The following is a 25,990-nucleotide window of genomic DNA, read 5'->3' on the forward strand; positions in this document are numbered from 1 at the left end:
TAGGGCAGCCTCCAGGCTCGGGATGCTAGGGGCGTACCCACCCCTGCAGGCTTTTCCTCTGATCTCATTGGCCAGGACTGGTCATATGCCTGGTCCCTTAACCAATCCGTGAGTGAGTCATTCACACTCATCCTGATAGCTTCTGTGATCTTAGATCTTAATTTCCAACCTACAGTTATCTTAGGTATTGTTGATCTTACTGTCATGGCCTGGATTTATCTTTTATATTGCCAGATAAAACAAGAAATTACTCTAGTTATATATAATAGGATCTTCGGAGACTCACATGGTTCACAAAACGATAAAAGAGTAAAATTATAATTTGGGTGAGGCACTAATAGAGCAGGAATCTGCACATGTTTTCTGTAGAGGGCCAGAGAGTAAATATTTTCGGCTTTGCTGGCCATAATGTCTCTGTGGCAACTACTCAAATCCATGCAAGCCGGGAAGCAGCTGTACGTAATGTGTAAATGAGTGGGTGTGGCTGTGTACCAGTAAAGCTTTATTTACAACCACAGGTGGTGGGCGGGGTCTGGCCCGCAGGCAGGCCGAAGTTGCTGAGGGCAGGTGTTCTGCAGCATTGTTAGAACTAAATGAGAGCAACAGGATCTTCCAATCTTTGAAATTTATTATTTCTACCTGACCACTGAAGTCGTTTTTAATCAGTTTTCCACCACAAATTTGTGGGCAGTAATTAGAGAGGGGTCCCAATATCCAAAAGGCAGTCATTGGTACTTTTCCCCACCCCAAGGAATAAGGGTTCTTTGGAGAATAGCTGGTTTTATGTTTCAGGGCAGGTAAGATGCAGTATGGGCCTAGTAGATCTTGTTGCCAGAAAGAAGGGATGCCTAAGTTCTGGGTGTGTTGAAGGTACACCGGAGCCCACTTAAAGGTATCCCATGGCAATAATGATTAGTTAATGACCAATTCATGAAACTACTCAAGTCTGAATGCCATGAATTCATAATTATCCTCAAAAGACAAGAATCAGGATTTTTGTTCTTTATCAAGCTGCTAGTTCTATATCCATAGCCCGAGTTTATTTGGGTGAACCATGTTTTAGCATCCCTACCTAAAAAGGCTGACATCTTCTTACCAAATGATATATATTTAGGGTGATCCCAACTATATAAAAAGATTCTCCTCTTAAACAATAAAAAAAGATAATAAATACAGTATTAACATTGGTTATTTTTGGATAGTAATATGATAGATGATATTCATGTTCTTTTCCTGAATTTTTTCTGGCATTTCCAAGTTCCCGCCTTTATTTTGTATATATTACTTTTAGAGTGAAAAAGAAAAATCTTTGAAAAAAATTTATCTCCAGGGACTTCCCTGGCGGTCCAGTGGTTAAGACTCTGTGCTTCTACTGCAGAGGGCACAGGTTCGATCCCTGGTCGGGGATCCCTCATGCCATGTGGTGAGGCCAAAAAAAAAAAAAGAGAGAAAGTATAAAAAAAATTTTTTTTTAAATACTTTCTTGAAAAGAGAAGCAAATATTAAAAAACAAAAACACTACTATCTCCGGGTTCAGGATGTCTTTTTCCATGGTTATAACGTTGTATGGTTTGGTCTTTGGGAAATTTCTCACCCCAAAGAGCACAGGATGGCAAGTGAGATTTTGTAAAACCCAGAGCCCAAGGCTGAGGATGGGAGTACATCCTATGAGGCGGGGCTGAAAGACGTCGAGCTAAGAGGGCTGGGAAAATCTGTGCAGCTGGGTCCTCGGCCCTGGGGGTAAATGTGGTCCCCAGGTGAGGGGGTTTGGCTTTCAGTTGAGGGAAGTACTGGTAGGGCTTTACGCATTGGCTCCCAGAGAACTGGCTTAAGTTGGGAGGAGCCTAGATTCTGAAAAGAGTAAGGAAGGTTAGGTAGCTGGGGCTGGGGCTCGTCAGAGAGAGGGCTGGGCAGTTCTAGACGGCAGTGGAGGAGAAGTGGGACCTGGGCCGCAGTGCAAAATGAAAACACGCGGCCCCTTGTCGAAAAATTATTATGAATTTCACAATGGTGACAGCAGAGCATTCAATCAAGTGCAGGGGCTGAACGCCTGTGAAGCCGGCCTCTGTGGGGACCCAGGAAAAGGGAGTCGCTTCAAGGTCTGCTTTGGAGGTAAGAATTGGCCAGGATTCTGGCAGAGACTGGACACTGAGGCAGAATGTCTTGCCTGTGGCTCTCCTGGGTGTCCATGGGCCACAGCCCACACGCAGAAATCCCTTCTCCATGGGATGGACCGGGTCCAAGACCCCTGGGGGTCTCCCAGCCACTTATTAGATGCTAAATTATCACAGGTGTTACTCAAGTCCCATGCTCAGATGGGGGGCGGCGGAGGGCCCCTCACCCCTCCCTCTCTACCCAGCCCCTGACTTCTGGGACTTTAAAGAGGTTACCCAACCCCTATTCATCTTCCTGACTCTAAGTCACTGGTTAGCATCCCTTCCTTCAGAAAGCCCTCCGGGCTGCCCCCTGAACTTGTACCCCCGTTACATCCCCTAGGCTGCATCTCCAGGTTGCAACCCCCAAGTTGCTCAAGGGACCCCATTTTATGCCCTCCTAGCTCCCTGTGCCTCATCTTCAAGGCATTCTGTCACTCTGACACTGTGGGTGCGGTTAGCCATTTAAGGCTTCCAGCTCTGCCGGCGCTGGGCAGCTGAGACCTGGCCCAGAGGAGGGCTCCATATATCTGTTGAGTCTGAGAGGCACAGAGCATCCTCCCTGCATTCAGTGGCAGCCTGCCCGGGCCTCAGCTTCCCCTGCCACACACTCGGTGGTGTCCCGTCCACTGGGCAGGCAGACCGACTGGGGATGGGGTCTGGGATCCCAGGTCTGGGGTTTGGACTCTGGCGTTGGGTCTGGCTTTGGGATTGGGGGTCCTGGGTCTGAGATTGGGATCTGGGTTTCAGGGACTGGAGCTGGGGTCTGATTTGGGGTCTGGGGCCGGGGATCTGAGTTCTGGAGCCCCAGGTCTGGAATCTGAGGTCTGGAGTTTGGGATCCAGTGCCTGAGTTCTGAGGCCTGAGGTCTGGGATATAGGGACTGGGGTCCCAGGTCTGGGGCTGCTGGGATGGAGGATCTAGGATTTGGGGCTGGCGATCCTGAATTCGAGGTCAGGGTCTTGAGGTGTGGGGTCGCAATTTCTGGGTCTGGGGTCTAGTGTCTGAAGTAGGGGGTCTGGGCTCTTGTACCTGGGTTCCGGCGTATGGGGTCCACGGTCTGGGGTCGGGGTCTGACGTGAAGGATCTAGAATCCGGGGGTCCGGGGTCTGAGGTTAAAGATCTAGAATCTGGGGGTCCGGGTCTGAAGTAAAGGATATAGAGTCCGGGGTCCGGGTCCCGGGTGTGAAGTACGAGATCTAGCACTTGGGGTCCCATGTCTGAGGCCTGCGGCCTGGGGTCCAGGCCCACGGTCGGAGGTACGAGGTCCGTTGCCCCCGCGTGCCCCTGCCCCGCCCCCTCCCTCCTCCTAGCCCCTCCCCGGCCCCCTCCCTTCTCCTCCCTGCTCTCCAAGTCCCCCACATCCTCCCCCTCCCTTCTCTCCCCCTGCCCCTCCCCCTCCCTCCTCCTCCCCTCTCCCCCTCTCCCCCTCCTCTGCCCCCTCCTTTCGCCTCCCTCCCCTCCCCCTCCCAGGCCCTCCCCCCGCCCGCCCCGCCCCGCCCCCGCCCCGCCGGGCGCCGCACCGACAAGATGGCGGCGGGTGGGAGCGGCGGGCGCGCGTCGTGCCCGCCGGGGGTCGGCCCGGGCGCGGGGGGCGGCCCCGGGCCCAGCGCCAATGCCGCCCCGGCCCCCGGCAACGCAGCCGCCGCCGCTGCCGCCGCCGCCCCGGCCCCCGCCGCCCCCGGGCCGCCCCCGCCGGTGTCGGTGTCGGGGCCGGGGCCGGGCGCGCAGGCCGCTGCGGGCGGGGAGCGGGCGGCCGAGGAGCCGGGGGCGGGGGCGCTGCTGCGCGAGCCCGTCTACAACTGGCAGGCCACCAAGCCCACGGTGAAGGAGCGCTTCGCCTTCCTCTTCAACAACGAGGTGCTCTGCGACGTGCACTTCCTGGTGGGCAAGGGGCTCGGCGCGCAGCGCATCCCGGCGCACAGGTGGGCCGCCGTCCCGGGACCCGCCGCCCCCGGGGACCCAGCATCCCCGGGCCCAGACCCCGCCAGCCCCCGGGACTCAGCCATCCCTGAGATCCCGCCACCCCTCCCCCCCGCCGGGGATACCCGCCATCCCCGGGGACCTAGTCATCCCCCAGGACCCGCCCTTCTTGGAACCCCTGCCGTTCCCGGGACCCCACCACCCTCAGGACCCCGTCGTCCCAGGACCCAACCCGTTATTCTTGGAACCCCTGCTGGTCTCAGGGACCTGCCCTCACCCCGGGACACCCACCATCCCTGGGACTCTGCTGTTTCCAGTAACCACCATCCCCGGGCCCTAGCACCCCTAGGCCCTGTGACCCTGCCAGGCCCCCTTCCACTCGTACTTCCAGATACTGGCCGTATTCTGGTCCTGCGACCCCTGCTCCTCCACTCTCATCAGCGTCTCCTGGCTCTGTGACCCCTGACCCTGCCACCTTGGCCAGGATCTCCCAGACCCAGTGACCTCTTCCACCCGCAGCATCCCTGTGACCCCTCAGCCCCTGCCAGGCTCCCCAGACCCTGCAACCCCCAGCCTGGCCAGCCCGAGGACCCCCAGACAGTACCATCTCCCTCCATTTCCTCCTTCCTGCCCCAGTGACCTCCTCCCCCAAGTGCCCCATCCTTCTGGGGCTGAGACCCCCAGAGCCCCACCAGACTCCCACCTTGTGAACCCAGGACCCCCAGTGACTCCCAGCTCTGCAGTCACCCAGCTCTGCGACGCCCCATCCCACAGGCCTCCTTTCGAAAGGCGGGGGGGTGTTGGTCCAGGCCCCATCCCTCTGCCAGTCTCCAGGGTGCAGCACCCAGACTCCTGGGTAGGGTGGGAGTGATGTCAGACAGCGTCCTGCCCACTGCTGGTTCCTCTGCCCCTGCTCGCTGGGGGGTGCTGGGGAGGGTTCTGTCTGGGGAGGGGGGCTGCAGGGGTTCTCACCACTCTGCCTGGAGTGTCCCCCAACCTGCTGTGAGGGTCCTCCCCACCTTTCTGACGTGTGGCCTTTATTTAACTTGTGCCTTCGAGATTCCTCTTTCTGGCTTTTTTTGGTTATTTATATACAACTGGGTCTAGATTCCTGTCCAAGGAAGCTTCCAGGCCCGTGATGCGGTCCCCAGTACCTCCGTGCCCTGTGTGTGTGTGTTGTGGCCCTCCCACCTCTCCCGCAAGCTGTGAGTAGGGGGCCAGTTGATGTGTCACCTGTGAGCCCCCAGCCTCCGTCATGCCTTTCTTGTCCCACATTCCTGCTGTGTGGACCTCCCAGATCGAAGGTTCTGGTTCTTTGTCTTTTCAGCCTTTGGGTTGTTATTTCATATGCATTGTTGACATTTTACCTGTAGCGATCAGGTAGATGACTGTACCGTGAGTGACCCTGGGTTCTGCTGAGCCTCAGTTCCCCCCCACCTCCCCACCCCCCAGGACCTGGGACTGACCACTCAGACACCTCCTTCCCAGGGCCACAGGGAGGGTGGACCCTGTGACCCAACCAGGTCCTTATCACAGTGGCCTGGGGCTCATCCTCCATATAGGCTGGCTTACAATGCAGGTGGGGATGTGACCCAACGCATACAGGAAACACCTCGCAGCCTCACTGATGGAACACAGACAGGAGTGGGGAAAATTCCTAATACCGTGCGCCATGCTCCCGGGCTGGACCTAACTCCCGCCTCTGTCCCAGGTGGGCTGGATCTGGGGACTTGCTTGTAAAGAGTAGATTGGAATCCCACCTTGGGGGAACCCGGCAGATGCCACCTCAGCCAGGTGGTCAAGGTCGACCTCAGGGTGATGTCCTGGGGGTGTCAGGGTCCCCCTAGAAGGAATCAATGAGAAGGGCACCTCACCTCAGTGTGCTCCACCCCAAACCCTTAACCCCAGTGTAGTGGGTTGAATGGTGGCCCCCGACAAGGTGTGTCCACATCCTGACACCCAGAACCTGTGAACGGGACCTTATTTGGAAAAAGGGTCTTTGTAGATGTGATTAAGAGTTTCAAGAAGAGATCATCCTGGATTATCTGAACGGGCCCTAAATCCAACAAGGATCCTTATGAGAGACAGAGGAGAGACCGAGAGAAGACGGCCATGTGACAACAGAGGCAGAGATGGGAAGGACACACGGCCGCAAGCCCAGGACACCTGGGACCCCAGAAGCTGGAAGAGGCAAGAGGGGGACCCTCCCCGGGACCCTCCGGGGGCAGCACAGCCCTGGGACACACTGACCTTGGACATGCGGCCTCCAGAATGTGAGAGAGGAAATTCCTGTTCTTTCAAGTCACCCAATTTGCAGTAATTTGTTAGAGCAGCCCCAGGAAACCAGTACACCTGGTCCTATCGGAGAAAATACCAGATAAACCCAGCTTGGGGCCATGCTGCAGGACGCCAGCCAGTCCTGGGAGGAGCCTGAGGACACAAGTGAAAGCCACGTGGCATCCTGGATGCGGGCCTGGGGCGGAGAGCATCCTGATCTGGTGACTGGGGAGCAGGGCCGAGCCGGGGAGGGGCTCGTGCTAACTTTGAGGAAGGCCATGGGGTCTGGACCCACCATTTCCCAGGACCCAGGCTTGGGGTGGTCTCAGGCTGGGGCCGTGAATTCTGGGTACGGGGTGACCCGGGGCGTGGGACACAGGAGGGCCTGGCATGAGTGATGGCACCCGGACAAGTTCGTACCTCACTCGGAGCCTCCCCCTGCCCCACGCCCCCAGTCGCCTTAGCCCCACCCCCTCGCCCTGCACGGCGTTTTGACAGCTTTCTCCTCCTAACTTTCTCTGCGACTGCCGTCATTGGCTTCCTGTGAGCAGGATTTTTTTTTTTTTTTTTTTTTTTGTCTGAGTCACAACTTGTGGGATCTTAGTTCCCCAACCAGGGATTGAACCCCGGCACCTGGCAGTGGAAGCGCGGAGTCCCCGCCACTGGACCGCCCCAGGGTTTTGCTTCTCTCCCTCCTGCTAGGCCCAGGAAAATGCCTGGCACGGCAGATGCTCAGGAAACCTGTGAGTCCACTGTCTGCGCTCGCGGGGCTCCCTCTGAGGAAATACCGAGCGTCTTCAGGGTAGCACTGTGCACAAATCGGATGGTCCCACGTTAATATCTAAAATACCTTTATTCATCTATCACGGAAAACTTAGCAGTGCAGAGAAGTCCCAGAAGTGGAGCAGTCTGTGTCTGGGGTCCCTTCTCCTTCATCGATCTGTGTGTGCTTAGCCCAGTAACACGTTTTTTGATGACTGTGGCTTTATGGTGGGTTTTGAGAACTGCGTGGCTGTTCTTCCCAGTTTTACTCCTTGTCAAGACTTTTTTCAGCTCGTCTCACACACTTAACTCTTCCAGAATCAATCATCCATCCGTCTGTCCCTCCCTGCATCCAACAGTCATTGAAACAGTGCTGACAGAAGACATCTCTTTCCCTGTGGGACTTACCTTCAGGTAAATTTGCACCAGCAAAGTTTTGTAAAGAGCCAGATAGTATATAGTATCAGCAGGCCACACGGCCTCTGTCCCAACTGCTTAATTCTGGCATAGCAACACAAATGCATTAAGACAGAAATGAATGGGTGTGGCTCTGTGCCAATAAAACTTTATTTACAAAAACAAGCGGTGGGCCAGATTGAGTCCCAGGGCTGTAGTTGACCAGCCTCTGCCTCAGTGGTTCCTTATGATCTTTAGAATCAATTTATCAAATGCTAAAGGAATTGCCTGGAGGGATTGGTCTTTGCAGAGATACAGGTTGGGAGAGCTGACAATTTAGAATACAAAATATATCTGGGAACGTGTTTATCCAGGGCATTTTTGTGAAACCTTAGGGAAGTTTTGTAGTTTATTCAAATAGGTCTTGCACGTATATTGCTAAGTTTCTGGTTAGTTTTTGTTTGTTTTTTCTCTGTTGTGAGTAATTTCTCCATTGTATTTTTTCTAGTTGGTTCTTGCTGGGAAGCTGTAGATTTTTTGCGCATTTATTTTTGTCTATTTGAACTATTTCTTTCTGAACACTTCCTAGCATTAATAATTGCTCCACTGATTCTGTGGTGTGGCACTGTCCAGTAGACTTTTCTGTGATGTTGGGATTGCTCTAGATCTATGCGCTCCAGTCCTGGCCACTAATCACTTGTGGCTGCTGAGCACTTGAATTGTGGCTCTTGCAACTGAGGAACTGAATCCTTTTTTTTGGTTTTGTTTTTTCGGACACACTGCGTGGCTTGTGGGGTCTTAGTTCCCCAACCAGTGGTTGAACCTGCGCCCTCGGCAGTGAAGGCGAAGAGTCCTAACCACTGGACCACCAGGGAATTCCCAAACTGAATCTTTTATTTACCTTAATTTTAATTTAGATTTAAATAAGCCCTGAATTTAGAGTTTTAAGTGAGACAGTCACGTTATGGGCAATTAATTTCTCATTCTCTCTCATATTTCTGCCTCATTTTTTCTGTTCTGATTGCATTTCTGACCACCAGGGGCATTGTTCCGTAACAGAGGTGTTTTTCACAGTTCAATGTGATCGTTGATACTGGTTTCTGACAAATCCTTTTTAATACAGTAACAAGTTTCTTTCCATCCCCTGTTCACTAAGAGTTTCCATGAAGTGTGGGCATGGGATGTTATCGAGTGCTTTTAATGGATTTTGGTTTGTTTGATCTTGACAACTGGCCATGTAGAAAATTATGCATTTGTGTGACAACTGCCGTAGCCCAGTTTGGGAGCACTTCTGTCACCCCCAGAAGCCCCTTTCCCCACTCCCACCCTGATCCCTGGGCAATCACTGACCTCCTTCTTTCTCTCTAGTTTTGCTGTTTGCAGAAATTTCATAGAATTGAATGATAGAATGTGTAGGCTTTGGTCTGGCTTCTTTCGCTGAGTGTGCTGTTTATAAGGTCCACCCACACCGTTGTATCGGCAGTTCATCTCTTTGTATTGCTAAAGCAACTCACGTTACTGCTGAATTCCATTGCATGGATGGACCATGCCTTGTCCACTCACCAGTCGATGGGCATACGGGTTATATGGGTTATTTCCAGCTTTTCATTACGAGGAATCATACTGCCATGAACATTCCACATTCGTGTGGAAATATGCCTGTGGAAGAACTGCTCCTTTTCTCTTGGGTGAATACCTAGGGGTCGCATGTTGGAATTACAGGGTAATGTGACATTTTAAGAAACTGCCAAACTGGTTTCCAAAGTGGCCGCCCCATTCCCCACCCCCCACTGGTGCCCGAGGGTTCCAGAGTGTCTTTGGCCTCATAGGTGAGTTGGGAAATATTCCCTCCCCCTCCCCTTTCTGGAAGAGTTTGCATGGGGTTGGTATTATTTCTTCTGCGAATGGGCTTTTCTGTGTGGGAAGATTTTTAAAAATATTTATTTATTTATTTGGTCTCACCAGGTCTTCGTTGCAGCAGGCGGGCTCCTTAGTTGCGGCTTGAGGGCTCCTCAGTTGCGGCAGGTGGGCTCCTTAGTTGTGGCATGCATGTGGGATCTAGTTCCCTGATCAGGGATTGAACCCGGTCCCCCTGCATTGGGAGCGCAGAGTCCTATCCACTGCACCACCAGGGAAGTCCCAGTGGGAAGATTTTTTTTTTTTTTTTAATTGGCTGCTTTGGGTCTTTGTTGCTGTGCACAGGCTTTCTCTAGTTGCGGCGAGGTGGGGCTGCTCTTCGTTGCAGTGTGCGGGCTTCTTGTGGTGGCTTCTCTTTGTTGCAGAGCACAGGCTCTAGGCACGTGGGCTGCAGTAGTTGTGACACGCGGGCTCAGTAGTTGTGGTGCACGGGCTTAGTTGCTACGCGGCATGTGGGATCTTCCCGGACCAGGGCTCGAACCCGTGTTCCCTGCATTGGCCGGCGGATTCTTAACCACTGCGCCACCAGGGAAGTTCCGGAAGGTTATTAATGAGTAGTTCACTTACTTGTTATGTGTTTGTTTAGATTTTCTCTTCACCAGTGAGTGTTGGCAGGAAGTCTTTCCAGGAAGTCGTCCATTTCCTCTAAGTTGTCTTAAGTTGTTGGCATAAAGTTGTTTCAAAGTTCTTTTAGCACCTATAGGGTCTGTAGTAATGTTCCCTTTTTCATTCCTGATTTTGGTAATCTGTGTTTTTTTCTCTTGGTCAGTCTAGCTAAAGTTCTAGCAATTGTTGATTTGCCCGCCCCCCACCCCCAAAGAGTGACCTTTAGGTTTCATTGTATTGTCTCTATTTTCCCATTCCCAGTTTCATTAATTCCTCCTCTCACTTTTATTATTTTCTTCATTTTTGGGCTCGATTTGCTCTTCATTTTCTAGATTCTTGAGATGGAAGCTTACCTTGCTGATTTAATTTTTTAAATTAATTAATTATTTTTTGGTCATGCCACACATGGCTTGCAAGATCTTAGTTCCTCAACCAGGGATTGAACCCAGGCCCCGGCAGTGAAAGTGCCAAGTCCTAACCACTGAACCACCAGGGAATTACTGGAAGCTCACCTTGCTGATTTTAGATCTTTATTTAATACATATATAATGTTTACTTCTAAGCACTGTTTTAGCTGCATCCCTTACATTTTGATGCGCCGTGTTTGCATTTTTGTTCCAGTTAAGATCTTTTCTAATTTCCCTTGTGTTCCTTCTCTGACCCATGGGTTACTTAGAAGGGTTGTTTCATTTCCAAATATTTGGGGATTTCTCAGAGGTCTTTCTGTTGTTGGTACGGAGTTTAATTCCTCTCTTTGGAGAACATGCTTTGACTGCTTTCAGTGCCTCTGAGTATCTTTGTTTGGCCTTGCATGTGGTCTGTCCTGGAGAATGTGCCATTGCGCCTAAGAGCGTGCATTCTGCCGTCGTTGGGCTGAGGGTTCCGTAAAGGTCGCTTGGCAGCACTGTTCAGTCTTCTGTATTCTTGCCGATTTTGTCTGGCCGTTCTGTCAGTTGTGGAGAGTGAGGCATCAGAACCTCCAACGATAATTGTGGGATTGCCTCTTTCTCCTTTAACAGTCAGTTTCTGCTTCGTGTAGTTTGGGACTCTGTTGTGTATTCATTTGTACTGTTACCTGTCCCCATGTACTGACCCTCTGTTCACATGAAACGTCCATTGTTCAGTAATATTCCTCATCTTCACGTCTGTCTTTTTTTTTTTTTTTTTTTTTCACGTCTGTCTTGTCTGATATCTGTGTAGCCACTCCAGCTCTCTGGTGGTTTCCGAATGCAAGGTATGTCTTTCCCCATCTTTCTCCTTTCATTCCCTTTGTGTGTTTGAATGTAAAACTTCTGAGCCCGTGACATCCATCTGTCCCATCTCTGGTGACGTGAGCCTTGGTCATGGGGTAGATTTCTCCACTGGATGTCACCACCGTCTCCTTGTAAATCACCCTTCCCGAGGGATACTTTGGGACTGTACAGACATCCCATTTCCCCCTCCTGCTTTGCCCGCTGGTGTATGGTGGTTCCTGCTGGAAAGAGTTATTTACTCTGGCACCTGCCATATGGTGATTTCCTATTTCCGTAACTCCCTCTGCATTTGTTAACTGGGGTTCTAAAAGGAAGAGCTGTCCCTTCTCCCTTACTCATCCATTTCTTCAGTTATATATTTATTTCATCATGGACTCATGGATATTGATTTTATCCTAGGGGTCATCATCCGACACGAACATTATTTTGTTGTTCGTATCGTCCCAGATTTGGCTCCTGTGTCCGTTCAACATTTCCCTGTCATGCTGGAGCATGTTTTTACTTTCTGGCGCCACAGATACTCCAAGCTTGTCTTGTCCTTCCCCTGCCCCAGCCCTGCAGTCAGCCATTTCTCCAAGGAGCTCTGGTTCGTTTTAGTGGAAAATGGTATTTAGAAACCAAGACTTGGGTGCTGGGTGTGCCCGCTGCTGCTGGGGTGTTGTTGTTTAGAGACCTTTTTGGCAGGTAGAGCGAGGAAATGTACCAACACACACATATCTCTGTTTATTTGTGTCTCTCCACCCGTCTGTCCATCTGTCCATCCATCCACCATCCAGCTACCTGTCTAAAAGCCACGAGATCATCTTGATCGCTCTGATTTCGGTTCAGCCCTCCAGAATTTATTCCAGCCCCCCCCTTATCTATAACTGTTTTCTCCCAGGATGAGGACCCTGGCTCTCATTCTGCACACGTCTACTTGGTAGCACAAACCTAGATATGAAGAGTAGTTTCAGAGCTGCTAACCCTCTCCTGTGAAAAATACTTTTACTAAGTAAAGCACAGTATTTGTATGCAGTTCTTTTGGCCTTTAACCTGTTTCCCAAAGCTACTTAGCTGGTCTTTTCTTCCCTGCCCCTTCAGGGTAGTATGTCATTCTTTCTTTTTTTTAAATTTTTAAATTGTGGTAAAATACACATACCATAAAGCTCACCGTCTTTACCCTTTTTAAGCGCACAGCCCGGTGGCATTAAGCACATTCACATTGTTTGCAATGATCCCCACCATCATCTCCAGAACTTTCTCATCTCCCCAAACTGAAGCTCTGTCCCCATTGAACACTGACTCCCCCTCCCCCAGCCCCCAGCCCGCAACCCCTGGCCCCACCATCTACTTCCTGTCTCTGTGGATCTGACTCCCCCAGGGACCTCCTGTGAGTGGAATCAGACAGTGTGTGTCCTTCTGTGTCTGGCTTGTCTCACTGAGCATCACGTCCCCAAGGTCCATCCACTCTGTAACATGTGTCGGAATTTCCTTCTTCTTAAGGTAACTAACATTCCTTGTATGTATGGAGGGACCACACTGTGTTCATCCGGCATCTGTCCATTGATATTGGACAGATGCCTTTGGCTGTCTGAATCGTGTCTCTGTGAGCACTTGTGCACAGGTTTTATGTGGACGTGTGTGTTCGTTTCTCTCGGGTACGCAACTTAGGAGTGGAACTGCCGGGTCAGACGGTAACTCCACGTTGAACCCTCCGATGAACCCACTGGCCTGTCATCCAGCGCTGCTGCGCACTCTATGTCCCCACCCGCCCTGCACGAGGGCTCTGATCTCTCCACATCCGCAGCAACTCTGGTCATTGTCCGGATTTTCTATCCTAGCTGGCGTTTCCTAGTGGGGGTGAGGTGGTGTCTCATGGTGGCTTTGATTTGCCGTGTTCACCGTCATGTTTTTGAGGATGGATGGATAAGGGAGGGTAGAAGACTCCTGGTGGGAGGCGGGTGAGGCTGTGGGTGGAGGAGCCTTGGAGATGTTCAGCCCGCCTTCGACCCAGTGGCCTTGCCAGCCCTGGGGTTTGTCGCCACGTCCGCTGAGGGCACTGAGGGTGCATACAGCCTGGCATCCGGGGCTCTGCACAGACACACAGGCCCAGTTGGGCCTCCTCTTACTTCCTGCCAGTGAATCGTTGGGGAAAGTTTTCCCCGCGGGAGATCAAGATGCTTTGTTTAATCTAGAAAGAAAGGAGGAACCGGAAGACACTTTATTTATGGAGAGTGTGCGTGGGGAAGTGCAGTGAGGCTCCAGGGGCCCAGCTGCGGTGGTGAATGAGCGGGGCTTCGAGGACGCGGTGGGGCAGCACAGGGCATGAGCACCGTCGCTGGATGGGCAAAGCCGCACAGATCTGTCCTCTCTCAGTTCCGGGATCCAGAAGCCCAAGGTCAGGGTACTGCAGGGCCGCGCCCCCTCCAGAGGCTCCCGGGAGGGTCCTTCCCGCCTCCTCTGGCTTCTGGGGCTCCAGGCTCTGCCTCCGGCAATATGTAACCTCTCCCTGTGTGTCTGGGTCCACATTTCCCTTTTATAAGTCATTGGATTAGGGCCAGCCCGGCTTTGGGTGGCCTCATCTTAATAAATGGCATGTGCAAAGACCCCGTTTCCAAACAGGGTACCATCCTGACGTTCCAGATGGACATGACTTTGGAGACACTGTTCACCCCACTACACTCACACTCGGTTTCCCACCTGGCCCCCATCGCTGGTCTGCCCTTTGGGGTGCCGTAGAGCCCCGGGCCAGACTGGGGACCAGACAAGGGCCTGGCGGGGCCGGGAGCACCAGTCCACGACGGAGGAGTGGGTGGGAGGCAGTTCTTTTTGTGGAGAGTAGGGGGCCGCCCGGGTGGGGCTCGCTGGGAGCGGTGGGAACGTCCCCCGGGCACTGGGCAGAGGCCGGGAATCGGGCTGTGGCTGCCGACTCCAGCAGTTCCGCGAGGGGGTGGCCTCTCAGAGCCCTGCGTGTGTCACCGTGGGGACCCCGGGAGGGGCTGCGATGTGGGGCCTTGCAGACCCAGAGGACAGGGGCTCTGCAGGGCCGCCCCGGGGTAGGCTGTCGTGGGGCGGGTCCTGGGGACCGCGGGTGCACAGCACAGTGGGCGCATGACGCCAGGCAGAACCTGCAGGCCCCCATGGCCACCCATGTCTGGATGCTCCCTTGGCCTCCACGCCCTTCCCCACGGGCTCAGCCCGATTCAGGTGACCCCCCCAGGCCTTTCCTGACTGCGCCCTCACAGCCCTGCGTTCTCCTTCCTGCCCCACTGTCAGGCTGTCCACGCCGTGGACCCGTGGCTGCCTTCCTCCAACAAGGCCAGGGTCTCAGTGCCCACAGCCCCAGCACGGGGGCCGTGTGTGTAGAGCGAGGAGGGAGTGATGAAGGAGCGGGTGAATGAGGGAGGCAGGGAGTGGTTGAGTGAGTCACTGAATGAATGAATGAAAGGATGGGGTGAATGACGAATGAATGAGGGAGTGAATGAATGAATGAATCAGTGGGTGAGCCAATCAGTGAGTGAAGGAATGAGTGAGTGAATGAATGACGGAGGGAGGGAGTGGTTGAGTGAATGAATGATCGGGTGAATCCGTGAGTGAATGAGCAAATGAGCGAGTGAATGAATGACGGAGGGAGGGAATGACGGAGGGAGGGAGTGAATGAGTTGCGTGGGGAGGGCATGAGCTCTCTGCCATAAGCCATTCAGCCCCTGGGGAGACGATTTCGCTTCTCTGGCCTCTGTTGCCACCGATCCACACGTGCTGCCTTCTCAGTCCTCAGGGCCTTCCTAACGGAAGCATCCAGGGCAGGATGCTCTGGGCACAGCATCTGCTGCAGGTGCTGGCTGGGGTGTCACTGCTGCGGGGACACTCGCCTTCCACGTCCTGGGGCCCCGACAGCCCCCCGGGCTCGGGCGGTGGGGACCGCTGGGCCTTGCGAAGGGTAACCGGGTCTTCTCTGACACACCAGGTTCGTGCTGGCCGTGGGCAGCGCCGTCTTTGATGCCATGTTCAACGGGGGAATGGCCACCACGTCCACCGAGATCGAGCTGCCGGACGTGGAGCCCGCTGCCTTCCTGGCACTGCTCAAGTAAGATTTTCCAGGTCCTTCATGCCCTGGGGGGAGGGACAGACACACCTGATGTTTAAAAAAAATAGAGCCCTGGTGACATTGCCTCCAGAGCCCCCAGCTCCCTGGAGATTTCTAGAACTCACCTCCTCAGTGAGGGGTGGGCTCTGGACGCCCCCCCCATTTTCATTTTTGTATCTTTAATATCAGGATGTAATTTGCATACCATACAACTCACCCGTGTGAAGTGTACAATTCAATGACATTTAGTATGTTTACAGAGTGTGCAACCATCACCTCTAATTCCAGAACATTCCATCACCCCCAAAGGAATGGCATCCCCCTCCCCCAGCTCCTGACAACCAGGAACCCACTCTCTGTCCCTGTGGATCTGCCTGTTCTGGACGTTTCCCATCAGTGGGATCACACCCTGTGTGTCCTTCTGCATCTGCTGCTCTCACTGAGCATCGTGGTTCCAGGTCCACCCACGCTGCAGCGTGTGTGAGTCCCTAAGTTTTCATCCTTTCAAGAGTTTTTGAAGAAATAGCCTGAGGCAAGAATTTTAAATTCCACCTATATTTTTTCTTCCTGGGTTTCAAATTTTTTCTCAAGGACTTTAAAACAAATATAGTGGATGTTGGGGGTGGGAGTGCCGCCCACAGATTGCAACTCCACCGAGGAGGAGGCCGGCGAGCTCTGTGGAACTCCCATACACCTCCCTGCTCCGCGCAGCACCGTCTTCCCCTGTCCGGAAACCCTGGTGTAAATGGTCTGGGTGGCTTGAAAGGTTATCCCGAACAGTCAAGACAGCTCTTCAGATGTGGAGCTTATTTTTTTTCCCCTTCTGATTATAAAAATGGCATTGGCTCACAGAAAAAAAGGGAGAGAGAGAGAAAAAGGGAGAGTGAGAAGAAGAGAAGAGAAAAGAAAGCATAAGGAAGAAAATGGAGTGAACCTGCCTCTCAGCACCACGGGGGCGGGGCCCACGGGCGGGGCGGGGCTGGTTGCTCCCATTCATATCGGGTCCCATTCATATCACGTGCTCAGAGCGCCCCTCCCCACCCACTGTGTCGTCATCTCCTTTTTTCCTCTGGTGTCTGCAGGGTGTAAACTGGTTCCCTTCAGCTCCATCTAACAGTGTTGAATCCTGTGGGCTGATCACAGCACTTTGTGGAATAATCTCACTCCTCTGTCTTTAGGCAACTTTTCAGATGGTCCCTCAGACCAGGGGCCGCAGGCTGCCCCGGGGTGGGTGGGAGGGTAGGGGCTCTGTCTCCACAGCTCCCCGCCGACATTGCAAAAGCAGCCTGGAAGGATTTGTAAACTGTGGGCAGGACTGTGGGCCAAGGAAACTTTATGTACAAAATAGGGGACAAAAGCACGGTGAGATATCACTTCACACCCACCAGGGTGGCTATTATTAAAAAACAAACAAACAAAACGACTTGTCTCGAGGAGGTGGAGAAATTGGGACCCTCGTGTGCTTCTGGTGGGAATGTGAAATGAGGCAGCCACTGTGGAAACAGTGGACGATCCTCAAAAGCTAAACATAGAATCACTATGTGCTCCAGCAACCCCATTCCTGGGTACATCCCCCAAAGAAGGGAGAGGTGGGGGCTCGAAGAGAGATTTGCACACCCGTGTTCACAGCAGCTTGATTCACAACAGCCAAAAGGTGGGAACACCCCAAGTGTCCATGAACAGTTGAGGGATGAACGAGGTGTGATCCATCCACACACCGGAATATTACTCAGCCTTCAAAAGGATTCTGGAATTCAGTAACACATTAAAAGGATCATACACCATGATCAAATGGGGTTTATTCCAGGGCTGCAAGGATTTTTCAGTATCTGCAAATCAATCAGCGTGATACACCACATCAAGAGGTTGAAGAATAAAAACCATACGATCATCTCAATAGATGGCAGGAAAAGCTTTTGACGAAATTCAGCACCCGTTTATGTCATAAAGGATTCTGGCAACTTCCCTGGCGGTGCAGTGGTTAAGAATCCACCTGCCAATGCAGGGGACACGGGGACACACAGAGCAACTAGGCCCGTGCGCCACAACTACTGAGCCTGCGCTCTAGAGCCCACGAGCCACAACTACTGAGCCCATGTGCCACAACTACTGAAGCCCGTGCACCTAGAGCCCGTGCTCTGCAACAAGAGAAGCCACTGCAATGAGAAGCCCGTGCACTGCAACAAAGAATAGCCCCCGCTGGCCGCAACTAGAGAAACCCCATGCACAGTAATGAAGACCCAACGCAGCCAAAAATAAATAAATTAAAATTAAAAAAAAAAAAGGATTCTGACGCTTGCTCCAACAAGGATGGACCTTGAGGACATGATGCTTATTGAAATAAGCCAGATGAAAAAGGACAAATACAGTGTGAACCTACTCACAGGAGGTCCTAGAGGAGTCACTTCCATAGAGACAGGTAGTAGATGGTGGGGCCGGGGGCTGGGGGAGGGGGAGTCGGGACAGAATTTCAGTTTGGGAAGATGAGAAAGTTCTGGAGATGGATAGTGGGGATGGTTGCACAGCAATATGAACGTACCTAATGCTACTGATAAAAATGGTTAAAATGGTAAATTTTATGTTATATGTATTTTACCATAATTTTTAAAAATGTAAAAGTCATATCTATAAAAAAAATCAAGACCCCAAACAGGTGATGGGTTGCAGTAAGCCAAACCCTGCCTTAGTCTAAGCTTGGTGAGATGTGGGGTGGAAGGCTGTTCTCTCCGTCTCCCGCTCCATCCCTGTGTCTCTCTGTCTCTATCTCTCTCCCCATATCAGCTTGGGTTTTGGTAACCAAGCTGCCCCCCCGAGAGGGTGGACACTATCTCCACTGGCATGTGAAGGGCTCCCCCATCTCCCCGCACGTGTCTCGGCCTGTCCCATTACCAGGTCCCCCTCCGCACTGCTGCCATGGGTGGCCGTCCTGCCCCTGACCCCGCCGGCCGCTGCTGTTCGGGCTTCCTGTGCATTCTCAGGGGAGTGAGTCCCAGGAGAGGGGGGGCCCCTTCCAGGAACGTGCTCTTTGGGCGGCTCCCGGTTGGGCTCCTCTACCCCGCCCCCAATCCCGTGTCCATGGTGCCCGTGGACGGACACTCGGGTGGTTTCGCGTGGATCGCGCTGCTGTGAACACGCGTCATTTCTCCTGGACGCAGAGGGGTGAGCTGCGCGCCCAGGGCCGCCTCTGAGGCGCTCCCACCAGATGGACCAGGGTTGTGATTTCTCACCATCTCCCCGTGGTTTTGTAATCGACCCTGACTTCTGACCCACATGTAGAGTCGGCCCGATGGCGAGTGGTCAACACATCCGGTATCTGTGATTCCGGCCGGCATTTCTGGTCCCGTTAGTGGTCGGGCATGGCAGTCGGCTGTGGCGGGGTCGGGGCGGGGGGGGGCGGTGGTGGTGCGGAAGCCTCTCCGCGTCCCGGAGCAAATCCCGTGCTGCCCACGGAGGAGCCGGACAGAGGCCTACCTGCTGTGTAGACTCGTTTCCAGGGTTTGCCTGTGGGCACTCCTTTTCCCGGGTAACTGCCTTTGCGGGGTCACATCCACAGGTCAGAGAGCGACCGATGCTAATTCGGTTGGTTCCTCGGGCCAGGCCGGTGGGTGGGGCTGGGCGGCTGTCCTCATGCCGCCGTCCGCTCCCCCACCCCCTCAACCCCGCTCCAGGTTTCTCTACTCGGACGAGGTTCAGATCGGGCCTGAGACGGTCATGACCACGCTGTACACTGCCAAGAAGTACGCGGTGCCCGCGCTCGAGGCCCACTGCGTGGAGTTCCTGAAGAAGAACCTGCGGGCGGACAACGCGTTCATGCTGCTGACGCAGGTACGGGACGGGGGGTGCAGGTGTGCAGGTGCGGGGCGAGGCCACAGGGGGCGGGGCGAGCAGGGCTGCGGGGCGGGGCGAGGGCGCGGGACCCGCTGGGGAGCATGCGCAAGGATGCAGGTGCGTGGGTGCGAGTAAGGACGCCGGGGCAGGGGAGGACGGATGGGGGAATTTCGGAGTTTAGGCGCCGCTTAACTCTTGCGCCCAGGTGAGTGTCTCCCTCACTTCATCTTGCCCTTGTCCCTGCCCCTGGTGGCACCGCGGTGTTTCCCTGGTCGCCTCTCGTGCAGTGCACCTTGTTGGCAGGCCGGCCTCACAACAGTCATTTACTAAAGGATTCCCGTTGGCGTTTTGGTGTCCTTGTGCAGAGCTCAGGTGTGGGGGGAAAGGCGTTCCGTACTAGGTTTCTTGGAGGGGGACCCTTTGGGGTTGTCCGGTCTGACGGTCTGTGGCGGTCCTGGACCACTGTGGGGGCTGGGAACCTGGCGGGACGGGGCAGAGCCCGAGTGTCATCGTGGCTCCACAGACCCCTCGCTGAGATGGCACCTGGGCCTTGGCCCCATCTGCTGAGTCGCTCTCAAGGGCCAGAGCCTGGACGGTCTGGTGGGGGCCGGCTGCTCCCAGCCATTTGCTGAGAGCTGCAGCCACGTGGGGTGTCCTAGCCTCCTAGCCAGGCCCTAGGCAGAGACTGATGCACAGGGGTGTGGGCGTCGAGCTGCCCCACAGGTTCTCCGTCCCCGGCCCCCGCCCCGTGTGCGAGTTCTCGGTCAGAAGCACAGCGCTGCTGCGTCCCACGGGCCCTCTCAGCCGTCTCCCCTGGGCTCCTGCCTGCTGCAAGGGGCGACTGGGCCCACCTCCAGCCTGACCCTCTAGGCGCCCCAGCTTTTGAGGTGTAGGCCTGACCCCCGCCCCAGGCAGTGGTTACTGAGAGTCTGTGAACCTCAAGAAAGAAGATCCCTCTGGACCCTCGGCCCAGGATTTGAAATCTGTGCCCGGGACTTGAAATCTGTGCCCAGTCTGGAGCCAGGGTCCATCCGGCTGGGTGTTGACAGGCTCTCTCCCCCGCAGGCGAGGCTTTTCGACGAACCACAGCTCGCTAGCCTGTGCCTGGAAAACATCGACAAGAACACGGCCGACGCCATCACTGCAGAGGGCTTCACAGACATCGACCTGGGTAAGGCCACAGGGCCGGGGAGGGCTCGGTGGTCACATGCGTCCCACCGAGGCCCCGCCGCCTGCCCCACTTTGCTGCTGCACGGGCCGTGGACAGCCTGGCCGCGAGCCGGTCAGAGGTCATCCCCGAGGCCATGGAGGCCGGCGCTCGCTGATGGCCCCTCCCCTGCAGACACGCTGGTGGCCGTGCTGGAGCGGGACACCCTGGGCATCCGCGAGGTGCGCTTGTTCAACGCTGTCGTCCGCTGGTCTGAGGCTGAGTGTCAGCGGCAGCAGCTGCAGGTGACGCCTGAGAACAAGCGGAAGGTTCTGGGCAAGGCGTTGGCCCTCATCCGCTTCCCGCTGATGACCATCGAGGAGTTTGCTGCAGGTAACGGTCATGGGGCGCCGAGGGAACGCTCAGGAGGGGTGTGACCCCAGGGACCCTGCTGCGTGTGACTCAGTCTCATGACCCTCGGCCCGGCCACAGCGGGTCAGGTGCTGGCCGTGTCCATGCGGGAGCCTGGACTGGCTCAAGTGGGTGAAGATGGAATGACCCCCAGATGCCGACCCTCCCGCGTCCCAGCCTCTCCCACCCCCACGTCTCGGGTGTCCACACGCACGTGTCTGAATGTACCAGGCCCCTGAGGGTCCCGTCTGGGGCTCAGGTCCTGGGAGCTGGGCTCTGGTGCCCACGTCCTTGACGAGCCCCATGAAAGGGTGGGCAGTGTCTGGGACTGTGGGCCGCTGCTGCCGGGCCTGGGCTTGGGCCCAGGTGGGGTTGGCCCTGACCCTGCCTCTCGCGCTGGGGCACACTCGGGTCTTGGGGATGTGCAGCAGCGGCAGTGGTGGCCAGCTTGGCGACCCCTCCCCTGGGCCTGGGCCTCCCCTTCATGTCATTCTCATGGCCGGTGCCGACCACGGTCCTGGAGCCAAACTGGCCTGGAAGGTTCTGGACGGGGCTCCGTGATGCAGCCCCGTGGCGGGTGCACCGCTGTCCTGCCTCTCCCCGGTCCGTGCTGCCCCTGCTCCCACCCAGGCTTAGGGTTGCCAGATTTAGCAACAAGAGCAAACAATTTTTTTTAGTGTAAGTGTGGCCCGTGCAGCAGCTGGGAGACGCTTATCCTAGAGATCAGCCCTCTTTGATCTGAAATCAAGGCTTGACTGGGTGTCCTGCATTTTATCTGGCGGTCCACGGTGTTCCCTCAGTGCTGGGGCGAAGCCTCAGAGGCTGTCTCCACACTGGGGGTCACTCATCCGTCAGATACTTAGCACCTCCTGGGTACCTGGCCTTGGCAGTACAGCAGTGACCGAGGCAGCCTGGGCACTGCAGACATGGGGCCGGGTCCTACTCTGTGGGGGGCCGTCCTGGGCACTGTGGGGTGTGGAGCAGCCTCCCTGGTCCCACCCCCTCGATGCCAGGAGCACCCCTAGTCATTTTTCTTTAACAGTATGAGGGCTTTATTTTTTTATGTTTATTTATTTATTTTTGGCTGCGTTGGGTCTTCGTTGTTGCGCGCTGGCTTTCTCTAGTTGCGGCGAGCGGGGCTCCTCTTCCTTATGGGCACAGGCTTCTCAGTGCGGTGGCTTCTCTTGTTGTGGAGCACGGGCTCTACGCGCGTGGGCTTCAGTAGTTGTGGCTTGCGGGCTCAGTAGTTGTGGCTCTTGGGCTCTAGAGCGCAGGCTCAGTAGTTCTGGCTCACGGGCTTAGTTGCTCCGCGGCATGTGGGATCTTCCTGGACCAGGGCTCGAACCCGTGTCCCCTGCATCGGCAGGCAGACTCTCAACCACTGCGCCACCAGGGAAGCCTGCACCCCAGTCTTGATCACAGATGTCCTCAAACATTGCCCAGTGTCCCCTGGGGGGCAGGATGCCCCGGGTGAGAGCCCCGAGCTATAGTGTTGAGTTGTCTTGGCCTAAGACATCTGCGTGAGCCTTGCTGGACCCCTCTCCAGCCCCGTTTGCACCCCCGAAACCACTCTCCTCATAGGCCACCTGGCCGCCAAATCATCCGGGGTCTCAGGTCTCCTAGAAGCGCCACCCCTCACCCTTGGCCCCCTTGCCACTCTCCCATGATGGGCCTCCAGGCCAGAACAGCCCACCACCCCTCAGCTTGCAAGTGCCTGGGATGAGTGTGTGTGTGTCCAGGGCTTGTGTGCTGGGCCTCTGGCCTTGTCCCTCTGCAGCATGGCCTGCGAGGCTTCAGCTCTTTGTCACTCAGTGTGTTGTAGAGAATTCTCCTGCTTCTTATGTTCCACTTGAAATTACAAGAATGTAGAAGTTTGAAAAAAAACTCCCCCAAAGACTCCCCTGGCTCAGTGTGTCACAACTGAGGTCTGATGTATTTTTCTTTCTGTATTCTCTATGCAGAGATGTAAAAAAAAATGGTTATCTGTATTCACTTTTATTTATTTATTCATTCATTCATTCATTTTTGGCTGTGTTGGGTCTTTGTTGCTGTGTGTGGCCTTTCTCTAGTGCTGAGCGGGGGCTACTCTTGGTTGTGGCGCAGGTTTCTCATTGCGGTGGCTTCTCTTGCTGCGGAGCACGGGCTCTAGGCGCGTGGGCTTCAGTAGTTGTGGCTCGCGAGCTCTAGAGCGCAGGCTCAGTAGTTGTGGCGCACGGGCTTAGTTGCTCCACGGCATGTGGGATCTTCCCAGACCAGGGCTCGAACCCGTGTTCCCCGCATTGGCAAGCGATTCTTAACCAGTGCACCCCCGGGGAAGCCCTATGTTCACTTTTGTATCTTAACTTGCTCTTGTGATCCATGGAGCTCTCTTGCCCTGTTGCTCAGACCTGTGTACCTGTGAGCTGTTGGGGCAGTGGGCCAGGTTGTGGCTGACCTGCGCAGAAATGAGCTCAAAGCGGGTGAATGAGTGATTCTTGTAAAGCAAGGGTGGTGCCGTAAGGCCTGCGTCAGGCACCCTGTCCCAGTGCAGGTGGTGGGCAGAGGCGTGTACAATCCTTCCGCACCACCTGTCTGCCCCACGCGCTGCCCCCTGTCACCAGCTCATGGCTACATCCAGGCCCCCACCTCCAGACTCCTCTCCAACTCTGGGCCTCTCTTGGGGGCTGGCATCCCCCCTGTCTGTGTAGGTGCCCGGGGTGGACGGGCAGGGCGGCGAGTGCTCCGTGGAACAGCGGTGGTCCCCTGGGGTGGTCCCAGTGGAGGTGGGGAGGCCTGGGGCAGTGAGGGGGATTTTGCCCGATTAGCCAGCAACTCAGAGCATTGGCCCCATGTCTGCTTCGGGCCCTTCCCCAAACGTGGCAGAAGGGCCATCCCCCCGCGGGGGTGGTTGGACTGGTGATGTTCTGCAGAAGAAAGATGCTGAGGAGTTGAGAGGCTGGGTGCCATGCTTTCCAGCGTCTTCTGCGTGCTTGGGGTCTGCCCAGCCTTCCCTACCCGCCCCTGTGCCCTCAGGGCCCGCACAGTCGGGCATCCTGGTGGACCGCGAGGTGGTCAGCCTCTTCCTGCACTTCACCGTCAACCCCAAGCCACGCGTGGACTTCATTGACCGTCCACGCTGCTGCCTCCGCGGGAAGGAGTGCAGCGTCAACCGCTTCCAGCAGGTGGAGAGCCGCTGGGGCTACAGCGGCACGAGTGACCGCATCAGGTAGGTGTGGGCCGGGCGCAGGGCCGGGAGGCGCGGGCAGCGAGCACAGCGGCGGGGGGGTTGGGGGGCTGGGGTCCTCCGTGGGGAGGGGCGGGCACTGGACGGTCGAGCTAGCTCAGCATCTCCCTCCTCCGACGGGTTCAGGTTCTCGGTCAACAAGCGCATCTTCGTGGTTGGCTTCGGGCTCTATGGCTCAATCCACGGCCCCACCGATTACCAAGTGAACATCCAGGTACCGCTCGCCTCCAGGCCCTGCCCCTCCACATCCCACCGCGTCCCTCTCAGTCGAGGGTCTGCTTGTGTTTCCCCCAAGGTGGCACGAGTGTTCTGGAGTCTGGGGGACCCAGGACGATGCCTCCCCACTCCTGCCACTGGCCTGCTTCGCGCAGGTCACGGGTCGGACCCCCCCGCTGCAGGGCCTGGAGGTGGGGCTCAGCCCTGGGCTCCAGGCTCCTGGGGGTTCTGCGGGTGGGCACAGGGGCCGGGGCGCCAGAGTTAGCTGTGCCTGGCTCCTGGCCCACAGATCATCCACACAGACAGCAACACGGTCCTGGGCCAGAACGACACAGGCTTCAGCTGTGACGGCTCCGCCAGCACCTTCCGAGTCATGTTCAAGGAGCCGGTGGAGGTGCTGCCCAATGTCAACTACACGGCCTGCGCCACGCTCAAGGTGTGCCCGACCCCAACCCTAGCCGTGCCCCTGACGCCCCACCCCACCCAGGACCGAGACCCCAGCCCTGATCCCTGAGCCGAACCCGAGACCCTGACCCTGGTCCCTGAGCCGTACCCGGGACCCCGACCCCTAACTTGATCCTGACCCCTGAACCAAACCCGGGACTCTGACCCCGAACCTGACCCCTGAGCCGTACCCAAGACCCCAACCCTGAACCTGACCCCTGAGCCGTACCTGGGACCCCGACTTGGACCCTGCCTCCCAGTCCATTGCCCACCTCTGACAACGTGGGGCTAGGAGCGCGCAACCCTGCGTCGCAGCCATGGAGGGCCTGCTGCCTGCGCCGGGTCAGGATCCTGCGCCCTGTCCAACGCAGCACATCCATCCTGACCCGCCGGGCCCCACCCCGCAGGGCCCGGACTCCCACTACGGCACCAAGGGCCTGCGCAAGGTCACCCACGAGTCGCCCACGACTGGGGCCAAGACGTGCTTCACCTTCTGCTACGCGGCCGGGAACAACAATGGCACGTCCGTGGAGGACGGGCAGATCCCTGAGGTCATCTTCTACACCTAGGCTGTCCCATCCCACGCCACACCCGCTGCTCCCCCTGCCTCGGTCCCGGGCGCCAGGAGGGCTCCTCTGTTCCGAGGTGGCGGATGGGCAGGGCAGTGGGAGACAACCCCTCAGGACTTGGGGGGCAGGGCCGGCCTGACCCTGCCCTGAGCCGAGGGTCCGCCCGCTGCCCCTGCAGCTCAGGGTTGCCTGACCAGCTGCCCGACCATAGGATTCGTGTAGGGTGTTGCCTCGTGTTTGTTTCAGCTGCACGTGGCAATGCATCTTGGATTCCCGTTTCTCTGGTAGGAGACCACGTACGGGGCCCCTAGCGGGCCTGGGTCCTGCATTCCTCTGTTCTGTTCACTGGGGACACTCAGACCACCCTGACCCACCCCTAGGATGCGGGCTCAAGCCCTCCCGAGGTCCTGCGGGCCAGCTTCCTGCCAGCCCCAGGCCCAGCCCGTGGGCCCAGTGAAGGACCATCCCTGTCGAGCCCTCCTGGACGGCCCCTCCCAGCCCCTGCAGCTGTGGACACGGGCGGCAGACCCTGTCTGCCTGGGAAGGGCGAGGCTGCGGGCCACACGCAGGGGCCGCATCCCAGCTGGCCCACCTGCACATCCTGTAGCCCCACTCCCGGCCCCCAGCGAGCACTCTGCACGGAGGTGCTGGAGGGCACAGCCCTCCCTGACCCCCAGGTACTGTCCCCTCCCCACCCCCATGCTTCCACCTGGAGCCTGTGTCCTCCCCGAAGCCATGGAAGGTGTGTCCTCACACCACACCCCAAAATGTTTTTTTTTAAATAAAGGAAAGAAACTTA

General features: G+C 55.9%; 1 protein-coding gene across 2 annotated transcripts; it reads left to right on the forward strand.

Moving 5' to 3' along the window:
* Window positions 1-3,674: 3,674 nt before the first annotated feature.
* BTBD2 (BTB domain containing 2) lies at window positions 3,675-25,990 on the forward strand. Of its 2 annotated transcripts, XM_060007353.1 has the most exons (10): window positions 3,684-4,078; window positions 7,434-7,529; window positions 15,234-15,353; window positions 19,022-19,178; window positions 20,247-20,352; window positions 20,524-20,721; window positions 23,695-23,944; window positions 24,089-24,176; window positions 24,468-24,614; window positions 25,030-25,990. In XM_060007353.1, the coding sequence occupies exons 1-10, from the start codon at window positions 3,684-3,686 to the stop codon at window positions 25,189-25,191; spliced, it is 1,719 nt and encodes a 572-aa protein (XP_059863336.1). In that variant the 3' UTR covers window positions 25,192-25,990. The 2 variants fall into 2 exon arrangements, with proteins under 2 accessions (XP_059863337.1, XP_059863336.1); XM_060007354.1 differs by lacking the exon at window positions 7,434-7,529 and having other exon boundaries at window positions 3,675-4,078; window positions 23,752-23,944.

This window comes from Delphinus delphis, chromosome 3, assembly GCF_949987515.2.
Source record: "Delphinus delphis chromosome 3, mDelDel1.2, whole genome shotgun sequence".
NCBI classification, from domain to species: Eukaryota; Metazoa; Chordata; class Mammalia; order Artiodactyla; family Delphinidae; genus Delphinus; species Delphinus delphis.